Below are 22,416 nucleotides of genomic sequence, written 5' to 3' on the forward strand. Positions count from 1 at the left end.
TTTAGATCATCTCTTGGACATTTTGATAAATAACTGCAATTAAGCATGAATACTTCATAAGAGGCCATTTCCTCAGTTCAAAGTATCTGGGGGATCTTAAATGCTCAAGATGTTTATTCTCTCTTATGGCTTAAAACATAAAATTCAGAGAAGACACAGTTGGACTGAAAGCTGCTCGCCAGCTCTGTGTGTCTCTGTGGGCATCTGTCGGCTCTCAGTGCCTCTCAGATACACTCAGTACAATGCACACAAGGACAGTATATACGCCATGGAGTTGTCGCTAAAAAGAAATTAAACAGTGTGCATGATGCAATGAACAAACTGCACAGCATGTAGTAAATAATAAATATTAGGTGGCAGAGATTACCTGGGCCACCTTGGTGGTACTTTGAGGGTCTCTAGGGCAGTGTCAGGGGGCCCAGATGGTGTTGGGGATCAAGCCAGGGTCAACTGCATACAAGGTCTATTTCTCTGGCCCCTATGTGAGAAACTTAAATTAACCAAAAGTTCGTCTGAATTAAGTCAGGTAGAAACAATTAAAAGATACAAAATAAGGATGTCTTTAAAAGGAGAGTCCTGTGACCAAAGGAAAAAAGTGAAAAGAAGGTATTTCAAAGATCTTAAGTTACAGAAATTTCCCAAGTTACCAGCTTACATGACCTAAGTTACTTCTTTCTCACGGACCAGAAACACTGTACCTCAGAGAAGCACTTGGGCTGCTCTAAATAGTATTTCCTTTTGACTCTAACCCCCATGGGAACAAGAAGTCAGGACTAACACGAACAGCATTTTTGCATTTTTGTTAATAGACATGTTCTCTCAGGATTCCTTTCTCCGGGCACTTTTTTTCTCCAAATAATAAAAAATGCTTCCTGGTGTCATTGCACTGATTTATTAATTCTGTTAAGCCACAGCTGTTTTTCTTTCTTTCTTTTAAAATTAAGTCTTTTTCAATGTCCCTATTTATTCTAAGGACTCATACACAGAGTTGAGTTAGATAAAAATCTTGCACCCATAGAGCTTATATTTGAATGCAGGAAGTCAAACAATTTCAGCTAAGTTCATGATGAATACTTTGAAAAATTAAACAAGGAAGAAAATGCAAAGAATTGTGAGGAGGGGAGGCTGTGGGGGAGGGATGGAGGAGGGGGAAGGAGGCAGGGGAGTTCTTCCTTAGCCAAAAGAGTCATGAACCATCCCGGAAGAAACATCTGAAAACAGATGTGAATGAAGAGAAGAAACCAGATAATAAAATTCTGAGAGAATAGTGTTCCAGATCTGGGAAGACCTAAGTATGAAAGTCAATCCTTGAAATTAAGGCTAATAGTTTAAAAGGTTCAAGAGATGATGAATATAGCTGAGAACAACAGGACAACAGAGGAGTGAATGGTGTGAGGTACGGTCAAAGGAGTCCACAGAACAGCACGCAGGAGCTTGCAAGCCAAAGGAAGAGACTGGAGCTTTCTCTAGCTGCAGTAGGAGGCGACTGGAAGGTCCAAGTCCATGCAATTGTAGCCTCATGCCTACCACCTCACCCTGTACACAAATATGCCCTCAACTCACAAGGAATAGATGCTGAACTCCCCAAGGGCTAGCAGGAGATAAACATCTCTACAAATGCGTGAAAGAAAATAAAAAGCAGTTTTCAAATGTGAAAGTGATTAGCTTGCAAGGTTGATAATTTCTACTGCCTACAACTAACTGCTCTCTTGCTTTGTTCTGAAATTAACTTTAAAAGTCAAAAATCAGAGAGAGAGGGGCTGGAGCTGTCGCAGCAGGTAGGGCATTTGCCTTGCATGTGGCTGACCTGGGTTCAATTCCCAGCATACCATATGGCCCCCTGAGCATCGCCACGAGTAATTCCTCAGTGCAGAGCAAGGAGCAAGGAGTAACCCCCATGCATCACTGGATGTGACCTAAAAAGTGAAAAAAAAAAATGTGTGTGTGTGTGTGTGTGTGTGTGTGTGTGTGTGTGTGTGAGAGAGAGAGAGAGAGAGAGAGAGAGAGAGAGAGAGAGAGAGAGAGAGAGAGAGAGAGAGAGAGAGAGAGAGAGAGAAGAAAAGCGTCTGCCATAGAAGCACAATGCTCTCTTCCTCCTGCACAGTTCTGGCGCCAAGGCGTTCCTCATGTTGAATTCTCAACCCAGGTACACATAGCTGCTGCACTCAGAGATGTTTGTCCCATTGAGAGCAAATGGAATGTTAGGGACTAGTTCGTATTTCATGAGCATCATCTTGGTGAGGTTCAACTACAGTCCGACCTTTCCACATTTGTGGTCAAAGTCGGCCAGCATTTGTGCCACTTGGCTAATGTTTGGTGTTCTGAGAACGATGTCATCGGCAAAGCGGAAGTGGTATAGTTGCTGACCGTCTATCTTCACTCCCATTCCTTCCCATTCCAGTCGTCACATGACATTCTCGAGGGTGGCACTGAAGAGTTTCGGTGAAATGGTATCACCCTGCAAAACCCTCTCTTTACGTCGATGATCCTTCTTTGTAGAAAGGTGAGATCCTGGTGGTGAATCCGTAATACAGCTCGCAGAGGATCCTGATGTACTGAGTCTGAACACCCTATTTGGCTAGGGCTTTGATGATCGCTTCAGCTTCAACAGAATCAAAAACCTTCTTTAAATCAGTTCAGTTCATCAGTCATTTCCTTCCACTTACCAAGAAGTTTGACTGGAATGGAGTGATTAAAAAGTACTAAAAAGTCATAATAAAAATAACCCAATCGTTAAGTGAACAAAGACTGACAGATGGCAAGCAAGCTTATTGGAGAGGCTCAGTATCATTAGTCAGCAGCGCAATGTTCAAATCAAACCATAATACAGGCTGTGGGGATGGCTCAGTGGTAGAGACTGAACTTGCGATGGTGAGTTTGCACCACCCCCATGAGGTCTGAAATTCCTGGTGCCACAGCAAAGTGTGTGGCAGTGCATGGCAAACAAGTACGTGGGGTCACACTGTGACCCAAATGTGTGTGAACATGTGAGGAGCACAAATGGCTTTGCAAGCAACACAAACAAGTGTGTGCAACAACCAGTCACTGCAAAAACAAAGGGAGGAGATTCTTAAATAATCTAAGACCACAATGAAGTATCACTTGACTCTTGTTTTAAAAAAGCAGAAATAAAAAAGTTCTAAAGGACAATACTGGCAAGTACAAATCCAGAACAACAAAAATGTCTGTCCACGGCAGGTAAAGGGGTGAACAAGTTTTGGGCCGTCCATCCTTCCATCCGACAGTATGAATCTCAAAAGCAGCAGGCTGAGGGCCCGGAGACGGCCCAAAGGGCTGGAGCAGCCTTCCTCGTAGAGTCCTGGCCCTACCTGTCTCCCAAGCACCACTCTGGAGCCCCCAAGCACACGGGTGTCTGTGTGAGCGCAGGGGCGAGGTGGAGAAAAAGTTCTATGCTAAGTGAGCCAACAACAAAAGTATCATTTCATTAATTTTCTACAAAACACAGAACTATGATGACAGAAATCAGATTATAAATGTCCGGCACAGACGGCAAGAGGAGGGGAGTAAAGGCAGAGGAAGAAAGGCCAGAGTTAGAGGTGAGGGAAATACTGTGACCATGCCTGCCTAGACTACTTGAATTACACGCTGGAAAGGTAAAGAATACTGCATGTAAAGTCAATAAAACAAGACTGAAAAACAAAACCAGACTTTCAACAATAAAGATAAATCTCCCAAAAGCGGACACCAGAGAGAAAAAACAAATAACTACCTATTTAAAAAGGAAAAAGAAAAATACCTAAGGGCTGGATGGTCCAGTGGGTAGTGCACTTGCCTTGCAGCAGTAGACTCATATTCGATCCCTGAGCAGAGAGCCAGGAGTAGGACCTAAACACCTCCAGGTTTCCCACCACCCCCCATGCCTAAAAAGAACAGAAAAAAACCTGTACTGTAGGGGTTGCTAGAAGACAATGAAGTGACTTCTTCCAAGTACTTGTGAAAGGTCGTGAAAGAAACAAAGGAACTGAGGAAGACAAAAGGGGAGGGAACTATGAAGCTGGAGTCTTATGACTGACTACACGACTATCCAGGCAACGACAAAATAAAAATTCCTGGGACTGAAGAAATGGTTCCCCTGTATATTGCTGATCCTGGTTCAATCCTCCTGCACCCGAAAGGGTCCCAAGTCCCCTGCCAGGAGTGATTCCTCTGCTCAGAGCCAGGAGTAAAAATTTCAGGACTCAGGATATAGCTCAAAGGATTAAAGTGCATGTTTTGCATGCACAAGGCACACAGAATTCCACAGGGTTTCCTAGCACCACCAGGAGTGGTCCTGAGTACTGAGCCTTGGTAGCCCTGAGCACTGCCGGGTGTGGTCACAAAGCAAGAACAAACACTCAGATACATAAAACTTGAATTTAATGTAGTTTTTTCAGTAACATATTTTTATGAATAGAATAAAAAGATGTATCTCAGCAAAGAAAGCAAGACCTAGTGGAAAAACAGGACACCACAATCAAAAGAGCAAGGAGGGACGTGGCTCAGGAGGAGAGTACTTGCCCCACATGTATGAGGCTGCGTTCAATCTCCTGCACCACTCATACATCAAACAAGTTGTAAAAGTAAATAAGAAAATGGGCAGCAAATGCAGTTTATCATCTTGATTAATGAATATTGATTTCTGATACTAAATTTATATTGAATATTAAATTGATATAAATATGAACACTAAATGTAAATATGAACATTAATTTTTTTTTGCTTTTTGGGTCACACCCGGTGATGCACAGGGGTTACTCCTGGCTCTGCACTCAGGAATCACCCCTGGTCCTCAGGGGACCGTATGGGATGCTGGGAATCGAACCCGGGTCGGCTGCGTGCAAGGCAAATGCCCTACCCGCTGTGCTATTGCTCCAGCCCCCAGAACATTAATTTTTTTAATTAAAGACAAAACAAGACAACAATCCTAAAGACTGGAGAAAGTGTTAAAGGAGCAGATAAAGCATATTTCATTTGTCATGTTTAGGAAGACAGAAATCCTTTATGATGGGCAGAAATCTGTTTGCCTCCTGGTGTAAGAGAGTTGTTTAATTTCCTGAGTGGAAGCAGCACTTGAGACTATGGGAGAAGTCACCCCCATTAATATGAAGATGATCAGAGAGCGAATGATTTAAAACTTTTACATCCATCTAGGTTCTCAGAGCTGGGGAGACAGCTTAGGGATCAGGAGCCAATGCCTTGCAAGTACAAAGCCCCAAGCTCAGTCCTCAGCACCAGGGCCCTCCCATACAGCCTCAGATGTAGGCCTGGGAGCCTACATCTATATCTAGAGCCTACCATTGAACTGCCTCTGGACCCTGCTTAGGAGAACCTGCCATACAAAAAGTCAAATTTTGTTCTAGAGGTCAGGTCTGCTGATCTGAAAGACAGCAAACTTCTATGCTGCAAACTCTCTATGGAGTAACAAGGTAAGGAACCTCGAGGAGCCAGGGGTCTCCGACCTACTAAGAAAACTAGCTCTGCAAAGAACTGAACTCAGCCAACCATCAGACCTGAGCTCCAAAAGACAACCATAGCATGCCAGTGTGGCATCCTAAGCAGAAAATTCATCAGAAAAGCTACATCTGTATCCTTAACCATAAATACAGTAAATAATAAATGTGCATTGTTTCAAGTCACTAAATGTGTGGGTTAGAAACCCACAGAAATCGTATACATACAAAACAGTTCAACTCTTACAAAAAGGTCAAGAGTCTAGTATGTTTGTCAAAAAAGTGAAAGGAACACCCAAGAGAATAGTAATATGATATGAAAGATATACACAAGAATACAGTATCACTATATTTAGAGAACCCTAAAGCCTCTACCAAGAAACTAGAAACTATAGACTTGTATAGTAAAGTCGAAGGCTATAAAATCAAAACCCAAAAGTACATGGCTTTCCTATACGCAAATAATGAAAGAGAGGAAAGCAACATGAAAAAAAATCAATCCCGTTCACAATCATGCCTCAGAAAATCAAGTACCTTGGAATGAGCTTAACTAAGGAGGTAAAGGACCTGTACAAAGAAAACTACAAAATGCTATTTCATGAAATAAAAGAGGACATGAGGAAATGGAAACATATCCCCTGCTCATGGATTGGGAGAATTAACATCGTCAAAATGGCAATACTCCCCAAAGCATTATACAGATTCAATGCGATCCCTATAAGGATACTTTGAAATGGATCAAACACTCCTGAAATTCATGTGGAACAACAAACCCCCACGAATAGCTAAAGCAATTCTTGGGAAAAAGAAGATGGGAGGCATCACCTTCCCCAACCTTAAACTCTACTACAAAGCGGTAATAATTAAAACAGCATGGTACTGGAACAAAGGCAGAATAGCAGACCAATGGAACAGGATGGAAGATCCTTATACACACTCTCAAATATATGATCATCTAATCTTTGATAAGGGAGCAAGAAATGTGAAGTGGAGCAAGGAAAGCCTCTTTAACAAATGGTGCTGGCAAAAATGGACAGCTACATGCAAAAAAAAAAAAAAAAGAAATGGATTCAGACCTCTACCTAACACCATGCACAAAAGTCATATCAAAATGGATTAAAGACCTCAACATCAGACTAGAATCCATAAGGTACACTAAATACAAGGTCAGCAACTGATAAAGCAAATGGAAACAGAGATAAACAAATTGGACTATCTTAAACTAAGAAGCTTCTGCATCTCAAAAGATGCAGAATACAAAAACAATCCACAGAATGGGAAAGGATATTCACTCAATACCAATCTGATAAAGGGCTGATATCAAGGATATACAAGGTACTGGTTGAACTCTACAAGAAAACATCCAACCCCATCAGAAAATGGGACGATGAAATGAACAGAAACTTTCTCAAAGAAGAAATCTGAATGACCAAAAGGCACATGAAAAAATGTTCTTCATCATTAATCATCAGGTAGATGCAGATCAAAACAATAATGAGATATCATCTTACACCACAGAGACTGGCACACATCCAAAAGAACAAAAGCAACTGGTGTTGGCAAGGATGTGGGGAGAAAGAGACCCTCCTTCACTGCTGGTGGGAATGCCAATGGGTTCAACCCTTTTGGAAAACCATATGGACGCTTCTCAAAAAATTAGAAATTGAGCTCCCATTTGACCCAGCAATACCACTTCTGGGAATATATTACAAAGATGCAAAAAAGTACAGATGTCATTTCTATGTCACAAAGATGTCATTTCTATGACATCTGTACTTGTATGTTCATTGCAGCACTGTTTACAATAGCCAGAATCTGGAAAAAACCCAAGTGCCCAAGAACAGATGACTGGCTAAAGAAACTTTGATACATCTACACAATGGAATGTTATGCAGCTGTTAGAAAGAATGAAGTCATGAAATTTGCATACAAGTGGATCAACATGGAGAATATCATGTTAAGTGAAATGAGTCAGAAAGAGAGGGACAGACATAGAAAGATTGCACTCATGTGTGGAATATAAAGTAACATAATGAGAGACTTACACCCAAGAACAGAAGAGATGTGTACCAGGAGGATTGCTCTATGGCTTGGAAGCCGGCCTCACATGCTGGGGGAAAAGGCAGCTCAGATAGAGAAGGGAACACCAAGTAAAGGGTGCTTGGAGGGCCTGTTCGGGATGGGAGATGGGAGCTGAAAGTAGACTATAGACCAAACATGATGGCCACTCAATACCTATATTGCAAACCACAACACCCAAAAGAAGAGAGAGAGCAAAAGGGAATGCCCTGACACAGAGGCGGGGTGGGGTAGGGGGAATGGGAGGGTGGTGGTGGGAGGGATACTGGGATCATTGGTGGTGGAGAATGGGCACTAGTGGAGGGATGGGTACTCGATCATTGTATGACTGAAATGTAAGCATGAAAGTTTATAAGTCTGTAACTGTAACTCACGGTGATTTATTTAAAATTTTTTTTTAAAAAGTATCACAGAAGACAAAACACATATGGCCAAAAATAAATGAATATGTGCTCAGCCTCATTAATAATTAGGGAAATGCAAACCATAATGATCTTGTGAAACCTCTACCCTACTAAACAGCAATTCTTCGGTGAAGTAGAGATGTACACAAAGTTCAAAGAGCATGTCTTTAATAATAACAAGCTTTAATAATAATAAGTTAATATGAACAGCAACTTGCTCATTAGACAACAAATTAATTCTTATAAACATAAGGAGTATGTATAAGACATGAAATGTAAGTGAACTAGAATCACTAGAGATACCAATGGAAATAAAAACTGTGGTGGAGTGAAGAAATTAAACCACACAAAAACATATAGAGCATTATACCAATCATGCAGTTTAAAAGCATGCAGGACAGAGTTAAAACTCTTAGGAAAACAAACATTTGCGAGAAAATGATTTCAAAAAACAAGGACTGTATTGCTCTCAGACTGAAAACAGTGGCTAAGTGGAGGTCGGTGATGAGAAGTTTTGGAAGAAAATGCAATCAGGAAGGTCAAAAAGAGCTCCTGTGACTCAGTCATTTTTATTTCCCAAGTTGGATGTTCATTTATGGGTAACTGGTTTGTAGTTACGTTTTATAGCTCACATAAATATTAAATTGTATACCCATTTATGTACTTCTGTATATACCAAATAATGTTTTAAAGGTAATTAGAGGCACTCAAAAGAAACTACCATTATCCTCAGGGAAGAATTCATGAAGAAAATGGCCTTTGAATAAGACCTAAGAGAAACCACAGCAGTCAAAGAGTTTGGGGTTTGGAAATGGCATAGCATAGGGGTAGGCATCAATATCATGGGTAATGAATAAGAACAAAATCAGAATATAAAAAGAGCCAAAAATAATTTATTTTGGCTAAAATGGAAGTTTGTGGAGATTACCAGAGGGAAGTAAGACCTGAGATACTAGTTCCGATCATACAGAATACATATAATGGGGCACACAGTTCATTGCAAAGGCAATTTGGAATCAATAAAGGCTTTTCAGTAAGAGAGGAGACTACCAGAAATTCACTTCAGAAGAAAATAATCTGGATGATACTGTTCCCATTTCAAACCCTTCTTCTGATCACATGCTCACAAAAAAAGTAAAAAGCATGGAAGAAGGAAGGGAATCCAGGAAGAAACAATTTATATTCTAAAATTTCCTAAGGTATTTCAAAACCAGAAAGCATCCTGAAACTCTCAAGATGTGATTTCACAGAAAGTACAGTTTCTGAGGCCAGGGAGAAAACTGGGCTAGAGCACATACTTTGCATATGGGGACCCCAGATTCAATCCCGTCACCCGTGATTCCCCAACCACTGCCAGGAGCAACGCCCTACCCCTCACTTGTGAATAGCCTCTAGCACTTCTAGAGGTGGCCCCCAAATCATAAGCAAACAAAAAGCTTCTCCCTTCAAATATGAAGAGCAAAAATGTATGATCAAGAGATTATATAAGCTAAATAAGAAACAGTTATGCAAAAACATGTACACAAGTCCTGTTACCCACCAGATAACAACCCAAATATCTAACAAGATTCTTAATAAGACGTATAATGATACTGATACTTTTTTAAGGTGTGATATATGTTTATTAAAGCTAATTGTTATTATTATTACTTTTAATGAATCACCATGAGGTACAGTTACAGACTTAAAAACTTTTGTGCTTATGTTTTAGCCATACAATGATCAAGTACCCATCCCTCCACCAGTGCCCATTCTCCACCACCAATGTTCCCAGTATCCCTCCCACCAACCTCCACCCTCCCCATCACCCCCCACCTCTATGGCAGGTGCATTCCCTTTTACTCTCTATCTTCCTTTGGGTGTTGTGGTTTGCAGTACAGTCATTAAGTGGCCATCACGTTTGGTCTATAGTCTACCTTCAGCACACTTCTCCCAGATACTGATACTTTTTGAGATAAGTACTGGTAAACAAACTTTCATTCTCATATGTGATTCACCTCCGTGTTGGTAACTATCAGAATTCCACATGGCCCTCCTCTCTTCACACTGGCCTGTCCACTTGTAATTGTGGTTCAATGATCATATCAACGTTGGGCCCCTCAGAGCCACAATCTACTTCTGTGAGGTTCATATTTAACTTCTACATATATATATATTCCAATTTGTCACCACTGTTTCAAGCCCAACACACTGAACAAAGAACACCCCTCCCTGCCTGGAACTGTAACTTAACAGCTGTGTACACCACATTGCCTAAATAAAAACTGGGGGGAGGGGAGGAGAAAGAATCCACTCCCTCTCCTCTGTCAAATCTGTTCTTTTATTCACTGTCTCCCTTGAATAAGAACATAGGCCATTTATGTCATTCTCATTGGTGTGAGATGATACTGCATTGTGTTTTTATTTGCATTTCCCTGAAAATAAGTGGGAAAGTACATTTTTCAATATGACATCTGTCTGTATGTCTTCACTGAGAAAGTGTCTGTCCGTCGATCCTCTTTCCATGTTTTGCTTTGGTTCCTAGTTTTGCTCCTGAGCTCTGTGAGTTCTTTATGTATCTTAAATATTAGCCCTTTATCCAACACAAAAATGTGCAAAACCCATTCACTGGGTGTCTTTGGATTTAGCCCAAGTTTCCATTGCCATGCAAAAACTTTTCAGTTTGATATAGTCCCTTCTGTGTATTTTTGTTTCTGTTGCCTTTGCCAATCAATCACATCATTGAAGATACTGACGAGGTTACATCTTGTCAAGCTCTCCCAGGGTTTCCTCTTAAGATTCTGTCCATCCATGTACATCCATTCTGTCCACACTGGTCTAATTCTAGGTCTTTAATTCACTTTGAATTAACTTTCATGCACGGAGTGAAACAGGGGTTTAATTTCTTTTTTTTCTTTCTTCTTTTTCTTTTTTTGGCATGTGGCTATCCAGTTTTCTCGGCCCCATTTGTTGAAGAGGCTTTTCTTGTTCCACTTCACGTACCCAGATCCTTTGCCACAGATTAACTATCCATGTATCTGAGGATTTATCTTTGAGATCTCAATTCTACCCCACTGGTCCAAAACTCCTCTGCCTTTATTTCAGAACCACAGATTTGTTACTAATGCTTTACAGTATAATGCAGAGTCAGGGAACTCAATACCTTCTACCTTCTCCCACCCGCCCCTTAGAATGAACTGTTTTGATTCTTCGGGGAGTTTTATGATTCCAAACTAATTTTAAGAACATTTGTTCAAAGTTCTTGAAGAGAATTTTGTTAAGAGATTGTACTGCATCTGATTAATGTTTTGGGTAAGATGCTCTTTTTATTTATTTATTTATTTTATTTTTTTGCTTTTTTTTGGTCACACCCAGCAATGCTCAGGGGTTACTCCTGGCTTTGCACTCAGGAATTGCTCCTGGCAGTGCTTGGGGGACCATATGGGATGCCGGGGATCGAACCCAGGTCGGCCGCGTGCAAGGCAAACGCCCTACCCGCTGTGCTATTGCTCAGGCCCCCAAGATGCTCTTTTTAATGTTATTCCAATCCTTGAATATGGAATGTTTTTCCATTTCCTAGTGTTGAACACTCTTTATTCTCTCTGTCACCACATAAGCCTTGATAGATTCTTGCTGGGTTCTTCCAACAGCTTTTTAAAGTGTCAATTTTTTTTTTCTTTTTGGGTCACACCTGGCAGTGCACAGAGGTTACTCCTGGCTCATGCACTCAGGAATTACCCCTGGCAGTGCTTGGGGAACCATATGGGATGCTGGGAATCGAACCCAGGTTGGCCTCATGCAAGGCAAATGCCCTACCCTCTGTGCTATCGTTCCAGCCCCTAAAGTATCAATTTTATAATGTTTGTGTGTGTATGCACACAAGCACGCATGTGCACATGCGCACGGAGTGCTAGAGATTGAACCCTGGACCTCACACATGCAAGGCTCTATAGCTGAGCTACATCCTTAGCCCCACATTTTTTTTTTTTTTTTTTTTGCTTTTTGGGTCACACCCAGCGATGCATAGGGGTCACTCCTGGTTCTGCACTCAGGAATTACCCCTGGCGATGCTCAGGGGACCATATGGGATGCTGGGAATCGAAGTCGGATCAGTCACATGCAAGGTAAACACCCTACCTGCTGTCTATCGCTCCAGCCCCCCAACCCCACTTTGAAGCATAAATTTTAACATAACAAGTGCTGATGAGGCCATAAAAAAAAGGAGCTCTTGAATCATGATGATTAAGATGTAAATTGGTACAGAAAACTAACAAACAGTCCACAGAAAAGTGAAAACAGAGCTGCCATATGGTCCTGCAGTTCCATTGCTGGTATTTTCATTTCTGAAGGAAATGAAAACATTAACTTAAAAAGGTATCTTTACCCCATGTTTACTATGATTTATAATAGTCAAGATACAGAATCAACCTGAGGGTCCATCAAGGAAAGCATACATAAAGAAACTGTGGTATGTCTATGTATACACATACACACATAAAACTGAATATTACTGAGCCATAAACAAGCAATCAGGAGCCAGGAAATAGTACAGTGGGTGAGGTGCTTGCCTCACAATTGCCCGACTTGGGTTCAATCCTCGTCACCCTGTATGGTTACCCTGTATGATTACTGGGAGTAATCCTTCAGCACAGACCCAGCAATAAGTCCTGAGGTCCACCAGGTGTGGCCTCAAAACAAATCAAATCATGAGGCTGAACAGGTCAGTGGGCAGGTCGTCTGCCTTGTCTGCGGTTGACCCACGTTCAATTCCTAGAACCCCATATGGTCCCCTGATCAAAGAGCCAGGAGAGCACAGAGCCAAAAGTAAGCCCTAAGCACTCCTTGGGTGTGACTCAAACTACCCTCACCCCCTTAAAATAAAGAGGAAGAAAATCATGGTTTGTAACAATAGAGACGGACCCTGAGGATATGATACTAAATGAAATAAGACAGAAAAGACTAAATACAATATTGTATTGAAGAAAGCAAAAAATAACTCATAGATACAGAGAAAAGACTAGTAGTTGTTAGAGGCAAAAAGTAGGTGGTAGGTGAAATTAAAGATGATCAAAAGATACAAACTTCCATATATCATGGTATTGTAACCCTGGAGAGCAGTACCATGGATAAGGTGCTTGCCCTGCATGCAGCTGACCCAGTTTGATCCTCACACCACATATAGTCCCGAGCCCCAACAGAGGTGAGCCCTGAACACAGAGCCAGGAGTAAGCCCTGACGACCAAAGGGTGTGGCCAAAAATGCAAAACACAAAACCAAAAAAAATTCCCAGTTATAAACAAATAAGTACTAAGGATATATGTAGAGCACAGTGAAATATAGTTAACACTGTTTTGTGCATCTGAATGCTGCTAAGGGGACAATTTTTTTTTTTCCTGGCTTTTTGGGTCACAGTCAGAGATGCTCAGGAAGTAATGTTACTCCTTGTTCTACATTCAGGGATTATTCCTGGCAGTGCTCAGGGAACCATACAAGATGCCAGGGTTCAAACCTGGGTTGGCAACATACAAAGCAAACGCCCTACCCGCTATACTGTCGCTCTGGCCCGGGGATAGACCTTACCAATTCTCTTCACACATGGTATAACTATCATATGGCAATGAGTGTTAACTAGACTTATGCTCATTTTACAAGCTAGATAAAAACATCAAATCATGCTAATATATTTAAACTGAAAATTATATCTCAAATTAATCAATTCTATCAAAGCATAACTTATAAACAATAAATCCCACAAGGTTTAAGTGTGTAATCCAAGAGTTACGATGAATAAAAACAGTCATGTAACCCCTACTACAGTCAAGGTAGAGTATTATCATCCAGAAAGGAGCCAGGACTCTTCAGTAGTCATTTCTAGCATCTGTATACCGACTTCAACCCAGACGAATGCTGATCTAATTTCTATCTCAATGGCTCATTTTCCCTTTTCTAGAATATCATAAGAATAGAATTATATAACCTTTATTTGGCTTCTTTTGTTCATTATAAAGTGTATACTGCAGTGTAAGACAAGTTATTAATAACTTGCACATATCAGCAGTTTGTTATTGTTGAACAGTATTTCTGTGCTTATCTGCTATAATTTGGTTTGTCTATATATTACTCTGTGTGTGTGTTTGTGTGTGTGTGTGTGTGTGTGTGTGTCCCCGTGCCCAACTGTCTCTACCTCCAGCAGTATTCTGGGACTCCAAAACCACTCTGTGGTATGTCTGACCCACAATGCCTGGGTGAGCTCACAGCCCAAGCTGGGGGCGCTGGAGGGATGGGAGCAAGAGGTACCTTGGGTCAGACTCAGCCTCTCTCGTGCAAGGCCTGAGCTTCAGCACTTGAGCCACATCCCTGGACTATATAATTGCTTCTGAGCTGTCTACCTGCCATAGGTGACATGAAATGCATACATTTTCAAACCACTTACAGAATCACCTTTCTAAAACACAAATCTAATGACGTTACTGTCTACTTTTACTGGGTTTTCAGTAGCCACCGAATCAAGGCCAACCCCCTAAACCAGACACTCGTGCCTTAAATCTCCCATGCCTTAAATCCTGATGTCTATCCAAAATCCAAATGAATAATTACTTGAGCCACCAATGCTCCACTAATGTTTACAAAGTTTTTATGTTAAATACATTCAGGTTAAATAGGAAAGTAAATGTTCCAGGTCACTTCCAGAACTACGTTTAGGTCCTGGGGATTACATGGACTGAAGTACCAAACAACTTCAGATGAACCCTGTACAATTTGGAATGAGACAATAAATAATGAACTGTACTTCACAAATATCATGTGATCTGTTTCCAACATATTGCTTTGCCCTCACATATTATTATACCTAAATTATTAGAGACTAATTAAGCTAAAGGCCTAATCTTCCATGCTTAAGCTATACTCATTCTTTTTATTTGATTTTGGGTGACACCCGGCAGTGCTCAGTGCTGACTCCTGGCTCTGTGCTCAGGAATCACTTTTGGCGGGGCTTCAGGGACCATATGGGGTGTCGGGGATCAAACCCAGGTCAGCCCCATGTAAGGCAAATACCATAACTACTGTACAATCACTCTGGCCCCTATAATCATCCTCAAGATGCAAAGTTTTGGGATTTGTTTTTGTCACACCTGGCAGTGCTCAGTATTCTGGGGACCACACAGTGCCGGAGATCAAACCAGGACTCCAGCATGAAAAAAAATATACTTCAGATCTTTAGGCCATTTCCCAAACCTTAAGACAGAATTTTTTATCTCGATTTTGTCTTCATCAAGAGCATTTTCATGTTATTAAATTCTATTCATAAATATTACTTTTAATGGTTTAAACATGTCCTGGGGGGCCAGAAGCAGCAGGTAGGATGCTTGCCTTGCACACGGCCACCCCAGGCTCAATCCCCAGCATCCCATATGGTCACCTGAGCCCACCCCTTGTAATTCCTCAATTACCCCTGAGCACCTCTGGGTGTGGCCCTCCAAAATAAGCAAACAAAAACATGTTCTAAAAGATGTAGATATCTAATAAGTCTAACCCAATCAAAATTTTCTGGGTGGGGGAGGAAGGCACACCTGGCAGTGTTCGGGGCTTATTCTAGCTCTGAGCTCAGGGACCACCCCTGATAGTACTTGAAGGCCCATAAGCACTCTTGGGGATTAAACTCAGGCGGGCCCAAGTACAGCAAGTACCTTACCCTGTACTATTACCTCTGGCCCCAGAAAATCAAGCATTTCATCTAGAGCTGGGCAATTAGTTACCTCTACATTTTCACATACTAAATTTATGTTAATTTTATAATAAGCACTTTGAGATATACAAAATATATTTTATATTTTGGGTAATTTCTTTGGCATAAAATCCCACAAGTGATGTTATTACAATCAGAAGGTATGTCTAATTTATACTTATCAATTCTTTTCTAATTTATCAACATATTACCCTTTGATTTTCTGTTATAACAACTTACTTAGTTATACCACTTACTACATCTGTTAAGTGAAGGTGAGGTTAACATTATAATGTTAAGTAGTAAGCTCAAGAGTCAGTATTCTTAGTCCTTCTTCAACATTTAATAGCTATGTATTTACTTTTACATGATTAAAGTTAATATTTATACTTGCAGCTGGAAAGATAGTACTACAGGTAGGGCACTCGCCTTGCATGTGGCCAACTTAGATCCAATCCCCAGCACTATATATAGTCCCTTCAGAAGAGCCAAGAGTAATCCCTGAATGCAGAACCAGAAATAATCCCTGAGCCCAGTCAGGTGTGTCCACCCCCAATGAAAGAGGAAGAGAACAAATAATATTTATAATTTAAAACTTTAGATTATAAATATTTTGGGAAGTGATAGCACAATGGGTAGGGCGTTTGTCTTGCACACAGCTGACCTGGGTTCGATTCCTCCATCCCTCTCAGAGTACCCGGCAAGCTACCACGAGTATCCCACCCACATGGCAGAGCTTGGCAAGCTATCCATGTCATATTTGATATGCCAAGAAACAGTAACAACAAGTCTCACAATGGAGATGTTACTGGTGCCCGCTCGAGCAAATCGATGAACAACGGGACGATAGTGCTACAGTGCTAAACTTTAGAGGCCAGAGTGATAGTACAGTGGGTAGGGCATTTGCCTTGTACGCAGCTGACCCATCGATCCCCACCATCCCACATGGTTCCTCAAGCACCACCGGGAGTAATTCCTCAGTGCAAAGCCAGGAGCAACTCCTGAGCATTCCTGGGTATGACCCCAAAAAATGCAAAAAAAAAAAAAAAAACCCTATTATAATCTGTGCATGTTAGTGGTTTTAAAACTTAAAAATTAATGATTACACTTCCTCCTACCAGATACCAGTATCAGGACCCCTAAAGTACTAAGAGGAAAATATTTTTGCATCAAGGTTAAGGGATTCTCTTACAACTTTAGTCTTTGTAAAATAATACCAACCATACCTGGACAAGTACTAAAGTATATAATTTCTTTAAACACCAAAGTCCAATGTCAGACTTCTAAATTTAAGCCCATTATTTTATATGAGTCCAAAACAGTTTTGTCATTAAGGGTATCTCAATCATAAACATTCCCACCTGCCAGAGCATCCCGATAAAGCTGCACAAAATGATTAAAGATATCTTTCGGCAAACACTTTTCATCTGGTAGACACTGTAGAAGAATGACTATCTCAGACTGACCCACGGCGTGCATTCCCTTGGTTGTGAAACACCAGCATTTCCTATTCACATCTACAGAAGAAATAAAAAAAAAAAAAAGAAGAAAGTAAAGACATTTCTTTCAATCCTCCACTTTAAAGGAACAAAGAAATCTATATTAAACTACAGTGCAAAGTAATTGGTCTTCCTCCACAGTATTCCACCGTCCACTGTGAACTGCTGATCTCAATTCAAATGTGAACTGAGACAAAGAACTAATACAGATTTAAAAAAAAAAAAAACCACCAATACCTCTAGCTCTCTGCAAGTTGAAGAAATGCAACTATGAAGGGTTGGACAGGTAAGACAGAGGTGAAGGTGCTTGTTTTGCATGTGGCCAACCTTGGCTTGAGTTCTGGCACCATATAAGGGACCATGAGCACTGCCAGGAGTAACCCCTGAGCACCACTGGTATGACACGACCCTCCCCCCCACAAAAAAAAAACTAAAAAAAAAAAAAAAGTAAAAGAGGGCCAAAGCAGTATTACACCAGGTATGGTGCTTGCCTTGCACAAGGCCAGCCCGAGTTCAATGCCCTGAGCCCTGCCAGGCGTGTTCCCTGAGCACAGAGCCAGGAGTAAGCCCAGAGCACCGCTGGCTGTGGCTCAAAAGTTTAAAAAGAAATTAATAAAGGAAAAGACAATGTTTTATGAGGGAAATAAGAGAAGGTAAATGCAATTAAAACTTATAATTTCTCGGCTAAACAAACAGCACAGGAGCTAACATGATTGTCTTGCATGTGGCCAACCCAAGTTTGATCCCTAACACCACCAGGATTGATCCCTGAGCACAGCCAGGTATGGCCCAAAAAAGCAAAACAAAAAAAATAGAACCACAACAAAAAAACCTTTTAACTCAGGGTTGGAGTGATAGTACGGTGGGTAGGGCGTTTGCCTTGCACTCGGCTGACCCGGGTTCAATTCCCAGCATCCCATATGGTCCCCTGAGAACCGCCAGGGGTAATTCCTGAGTGCAGAGCCAGGAGTAACCCCTGTGCATCACCGGGTGTGACCCGAAAAGCAAAAAAAAAAAAAAAAACTCTTTTAACTCCTATTATTAAAAGGTGCCATAGCAGGGGCTGAAGAGATAGTACAGCGGGTAAGATGCTTGCCTTGCATGTGGCCGACACGGGTTCGATCCCCACCAGCATCCCGTATGGTTTCCAAAGCACCGCCAGGAGTGATTCCTGAGTGCAGAGCCAGGGGTTACCCCTAGGCATGGCCAGGTGGGGCCCGAAAGCCAAAAACAAAAATAAAAAATAAAAGGTGACATTATTAAAAGAATCAATTTTTTTTAAAGAATTAATATTCTTTAAAAAATAAAAACAAACTGTGTATACTAGACCATAATAATAAAAGTGCTCATCGTGGGGCCAGAAAGTTAATAGAGTGGGTAGAGTGCTCGCCTCGCACATGGCCAAACATGGGTTTGATTTGGTATCTAATATAGTCCCCCAAGCACCTCCAGGAGTAGTTCCTCAGTGCAAAGCCAGGAGTGACTTCTGAGCACTGCGGGGTGGCCCCAAAACAAATCAAACAAAAAGTGCTCATTCTTGCCTATATTTAAAAATTCCTGTATCTTGGGAAATAAAAACAGTAACAATAAAAAAATCAATATTTAAAGTTCTATATTCATATTTTGACCTAAAAATAAGTATTTTTTGTTTTGTTTTTTGGACCACACCTGTTGGCACTCATGGACTCAAGGCTCTGTGCTCAGAAATGACCCCTGGTGGGGCCAAGCCAGGGTTGGTTGCATAGAAAGCAAGCACACTACCTCTTACTAGTCTCTTTAGCCTCTACTCCTTCACTTTAAGGTTCTACATGATCCTAAGAGCATAAGCCATATGCAGTTAAAAACAGGGCTGGAGCAATAGTACAGAAGGGAGGTGCTTGCCTTGCATGTAGCCAATCCGAGTTCATACCTGGCACCACATATTGTTCCCTGAGACCAGTCAGAAGGGATCCCTGGGTGCAGAGCCAGATGTAACTCTGAGTACTGCCAGGTATGGCACAAAAACCAAGAATAATGATAATTACCATAATAATAATGTTTAATCATTGACACCATTTATATACTAACACATAGGATCCCCCAAAGGAACTGAAAAAAGATTCAAATAAAATTAAGGATACTGCAATAAAAATTGAAACTAATGAAAGACCACTTCTTTTCACTTTAAGATTTGCTTTCTTTCACTTTATAAACCTATACAAGAGTTTCTCAATACAACTATGTTAAGATGATATACACATCAGGATTCTAGTTAGCTAGAATTTCTAAATGCAGCTTATAAAACTAGATATGTAAATTGAAATTATGGCTAAATTACTCTTAACACTGGCACTAGAAGAAAGTATCAAAAGCTTTTATAACTGATCAGGTATATAAAGGTATGATCAGCAAGTAAACCAGAAGTCATCAGTGTGGAGTTATGAGAAAGTAGGACAGGAGTGTTTCTGCCTTACAATATCAACTTAGAGAAAAGTATTTAGTGGGAACTTGGGATCTATTTTCCCAAAGCTTCCTTCCTCTTCCCAAAATTCTGCCTAGCATTCATCCAGGCGTTCTCTATGTTCCAGTACCATCTTGGAATCAAGTTTCTAAGTTAGTGTCCTCTCATTCAGATGCCCAAGAACTAGCACCAAAACCCGACAAGTTTCTTTTGATTATCAGTGAAGTTGATTTAGTACTTACAAACATAAGTATTTAGTACTTACAAATGTACTAAAGTTTCACTGTACTAGGAACTCTTCTCCCCAAATAGTTCTGCATCATGAATAAGGTTTCTTATATGTCTGAGGTTTAAATAACACATGTGCATCGTTTACATTAGTTATTCTGAAGCTGAGCTGCGACTTAACATACACATCTGAGGAAGAACTTAGCTCAGATCAGTTCAAGTTTTGTTTGGCTTGCCTCCATGAAGACCTCAGGTAACTCATTCCTATGACTTTTTACTTGATTTTGTTATTTTGAAGCCAGAAAACCTGGTGGTGCTTAACCCCTGTACTATCTCTCTGGAGCTACCCCTGAGACTTTTAAAAGGCAGTTTCAGCTAGCCCCACAACTATCCTCTTGGATATACACTATCTTCTATAAACCAATTTCTTCAGGACCCAGTTTTCAGTCTGATGTGATTCTATATAAAAATACTACTGTGCACTATATTAGAAAGCATTATTTATTATCAATAAATAGCCCATTCAAAGTTGAAAAGCAGAAGTCTAACTTACAGTTTACAATTTTAACCATTGATAACAAATTTGCATTTAAAACAAATACGAGTGGGTCAGGGCCACCATCCTCCAGTTGCTGCATCACTGAGATCTGTGACGGTTTCTCTTCCACAGCATAGTCTGTGACAGGAGAGAAACAGTGTTAGAGACTGGCGACAGGCACAGGACAGAGAAGAAATCTTAGGGCAAAATGTGCAGGTTATTCACAGCAGAGGCAAGCATCTGACTCCCAGACAGAGTGAACGCAGGTTTGTACCCGCTGTCCGGTATAATGTTCCTTCCACTCTCGAGAGGGACACTCTAACCGTTAGAACGGTAACATGGTTTCTCTAAACCCCTTCACACAATGATTTGTGCCACAGTCTAAAAATAATCCATTAATTAACACAAGAATTCTCCAACCATATCCCCCCTTTCATTGATTCACCGTGAGATACAGTTACACAGCTTTCATATTTGAGCTTCAATCATACAATCATCAAACACCCATCCCTTCACCAGTGCAAAATTTTCCACCACCAAATTCCCCAGTATCTCCCCCCCATTCCACCCCTTCCCCTGCCTGTGTGGCAGACAATTTGCACAATACTCTCTCTCTACTTTGGTTACATTCAATATTTTGACACTAGTCCCACCACCACTCAAACCTGCCAAAAAGGCAGTGCTAGACAATTTGTTTTGTATTGCTTGTTATGGATAAAGTATAATCTTGCGCAGTCACTGTGCATCCTAGGAATTCTAGAATTTTAATAATTAGGGTCTGGAGAGATTTCTGCAGGGAGTTGCTCAGTTCCGAGATTTGTGTGTGTGTCTCTGGATCATGGCCATGTGGGAGCCTAAGTAGCCAGTGTCAGTTTGTGGGTGTCATCTCAGAGTCCCATCAGGGCAGGGGGAAGGAGAATTCTCCAACCATATTACATGTTTTGAGATGAACATTAAATAATCCATGATATACAAGAAACCAGTAATATATTAGTATCTCTGGAAAGGATGTCTAGAGGTGGAAGTAAAAAAAGAAATCCACTTTTCATTCTATATACCCTTTTATGCTCTATGATTTTTTTAATTAAAAAATTAAACTTTACGGGGCTGGAGCGATAGCACAGCGGGTAGGGAGTTTGCCTTGCACGTGGCCAACCCGGGTTCGATTCCCAGCATCCCATATGGTCCCCTGAGCACCACCAGGGGTAATTCCTGAGTGCAGAGCCAGGAGGAACCCCTGTGCATTGCCAGGTGTGACCCAAAAAGAAAAAAAAAATTTAAACTTTACACCCCACAACCATCACCACGTAAGCTCATCAATCAACCCAGCTTTATAGACTCGTGATTAAATCTTGCAAGAGATCAACTAGCTGCAAAAATTCATGGATACACTGGTCTTCTGGCTGAAAACTCTGGGGCACCCTCAGGATGGAGGTGGGCGAGTCCCCAACAGCCACACTCACACCCCAACAGCTGCCTCCATGCCAACGGCCAGACTCCACAGTCCCACAGCTGAGCTCTACAGAGACTCCAAACTGCTGAAAATTTCAGGAACATGGGTTTTCTGGCTGAGAACTCTGGGATCTTCTCTGGGCATGCAGCGACAACCCCTCCACCCACCCTCCACCCTACCCCAGAAATATTTCTGGAAACTCCAGAAGCCACACCCACATCCTATAACCACCGCCATGGAAGCTCACTGTCCAGTTAAATATCCTGAAGTTTCTGGAGTGTGTGGCCACAACACCTGCAACTCTACAATACTGACATTCCAGTAGGAGCATCCAAATCAGACGGAACAGTAAAACAAACCACTAAGCTCAATAAACAAAAGCATAACATAGCAGGCTCAACAAGCAACAACAGGTTAGTAAACCCTCAGACAAGGACTTAATGTTCCCACGGTGAGATATAACAATTTGCACAAATTTTCTTTTACTGAAGTATTTTTTGATAATTTCATTAGCCATTTAGTTGTGACAAGCAATATAAAACAAATTATTTTGGATCTGAAAAGGGGATAGGCTTGGAAGTGGTTGGCAAAATGAGGACAATGGTTGAAAGGTGGTCATA

At 41.1% G+C, this 22,416-nt stretch overlaps 1 protein-coding gene across 3 annotated transcripts in view; it reads right to left on the reverse strand.

Annotated features, from left to right (window-relative positions):
* The window catches only part of ZFYVE9 (zinc finger FYVE-type containing 9), a 140,060-nt gene that overhangs the window by 34,916 nt on the left and 82,728 nt on the right, over positions 1–22,416 (reverse strand). For all 3 annotated transcript variants that reach the window (XM_055140619.1, XM_055140617.1, XM_055140618.1), the window contains 2 exons: positions 20,359–20,481; positions 17,000–17,155 (listed from right to left, as the gene is read on the reverse strand). In XM_055140619.1, coding sequence (XP_054996594.1) covers positions 17,000–17,155; positions 20,359–20,481 — 279 coding nt within the window. The remainder of the gene's footprint in view (positions 1–16,999; positions 17,156–20,358; positions 20,482–22,416) is intronic.

The sequence above is a fragment of the Sorex araneus genome, chromosome 5, assembly GCF_027595985.1.
Source record: "Sorex araneus isolate mSorAra2 chromosome 5, mSorAra2.pri, whole genome shotgun sequence".
Classification (NCBI taxonomy): Eukaryota; Metazoa; Chordata; class Mammalia; order Eulipotyphla; family Soricidae; genus Sorex; species Sorex araneus.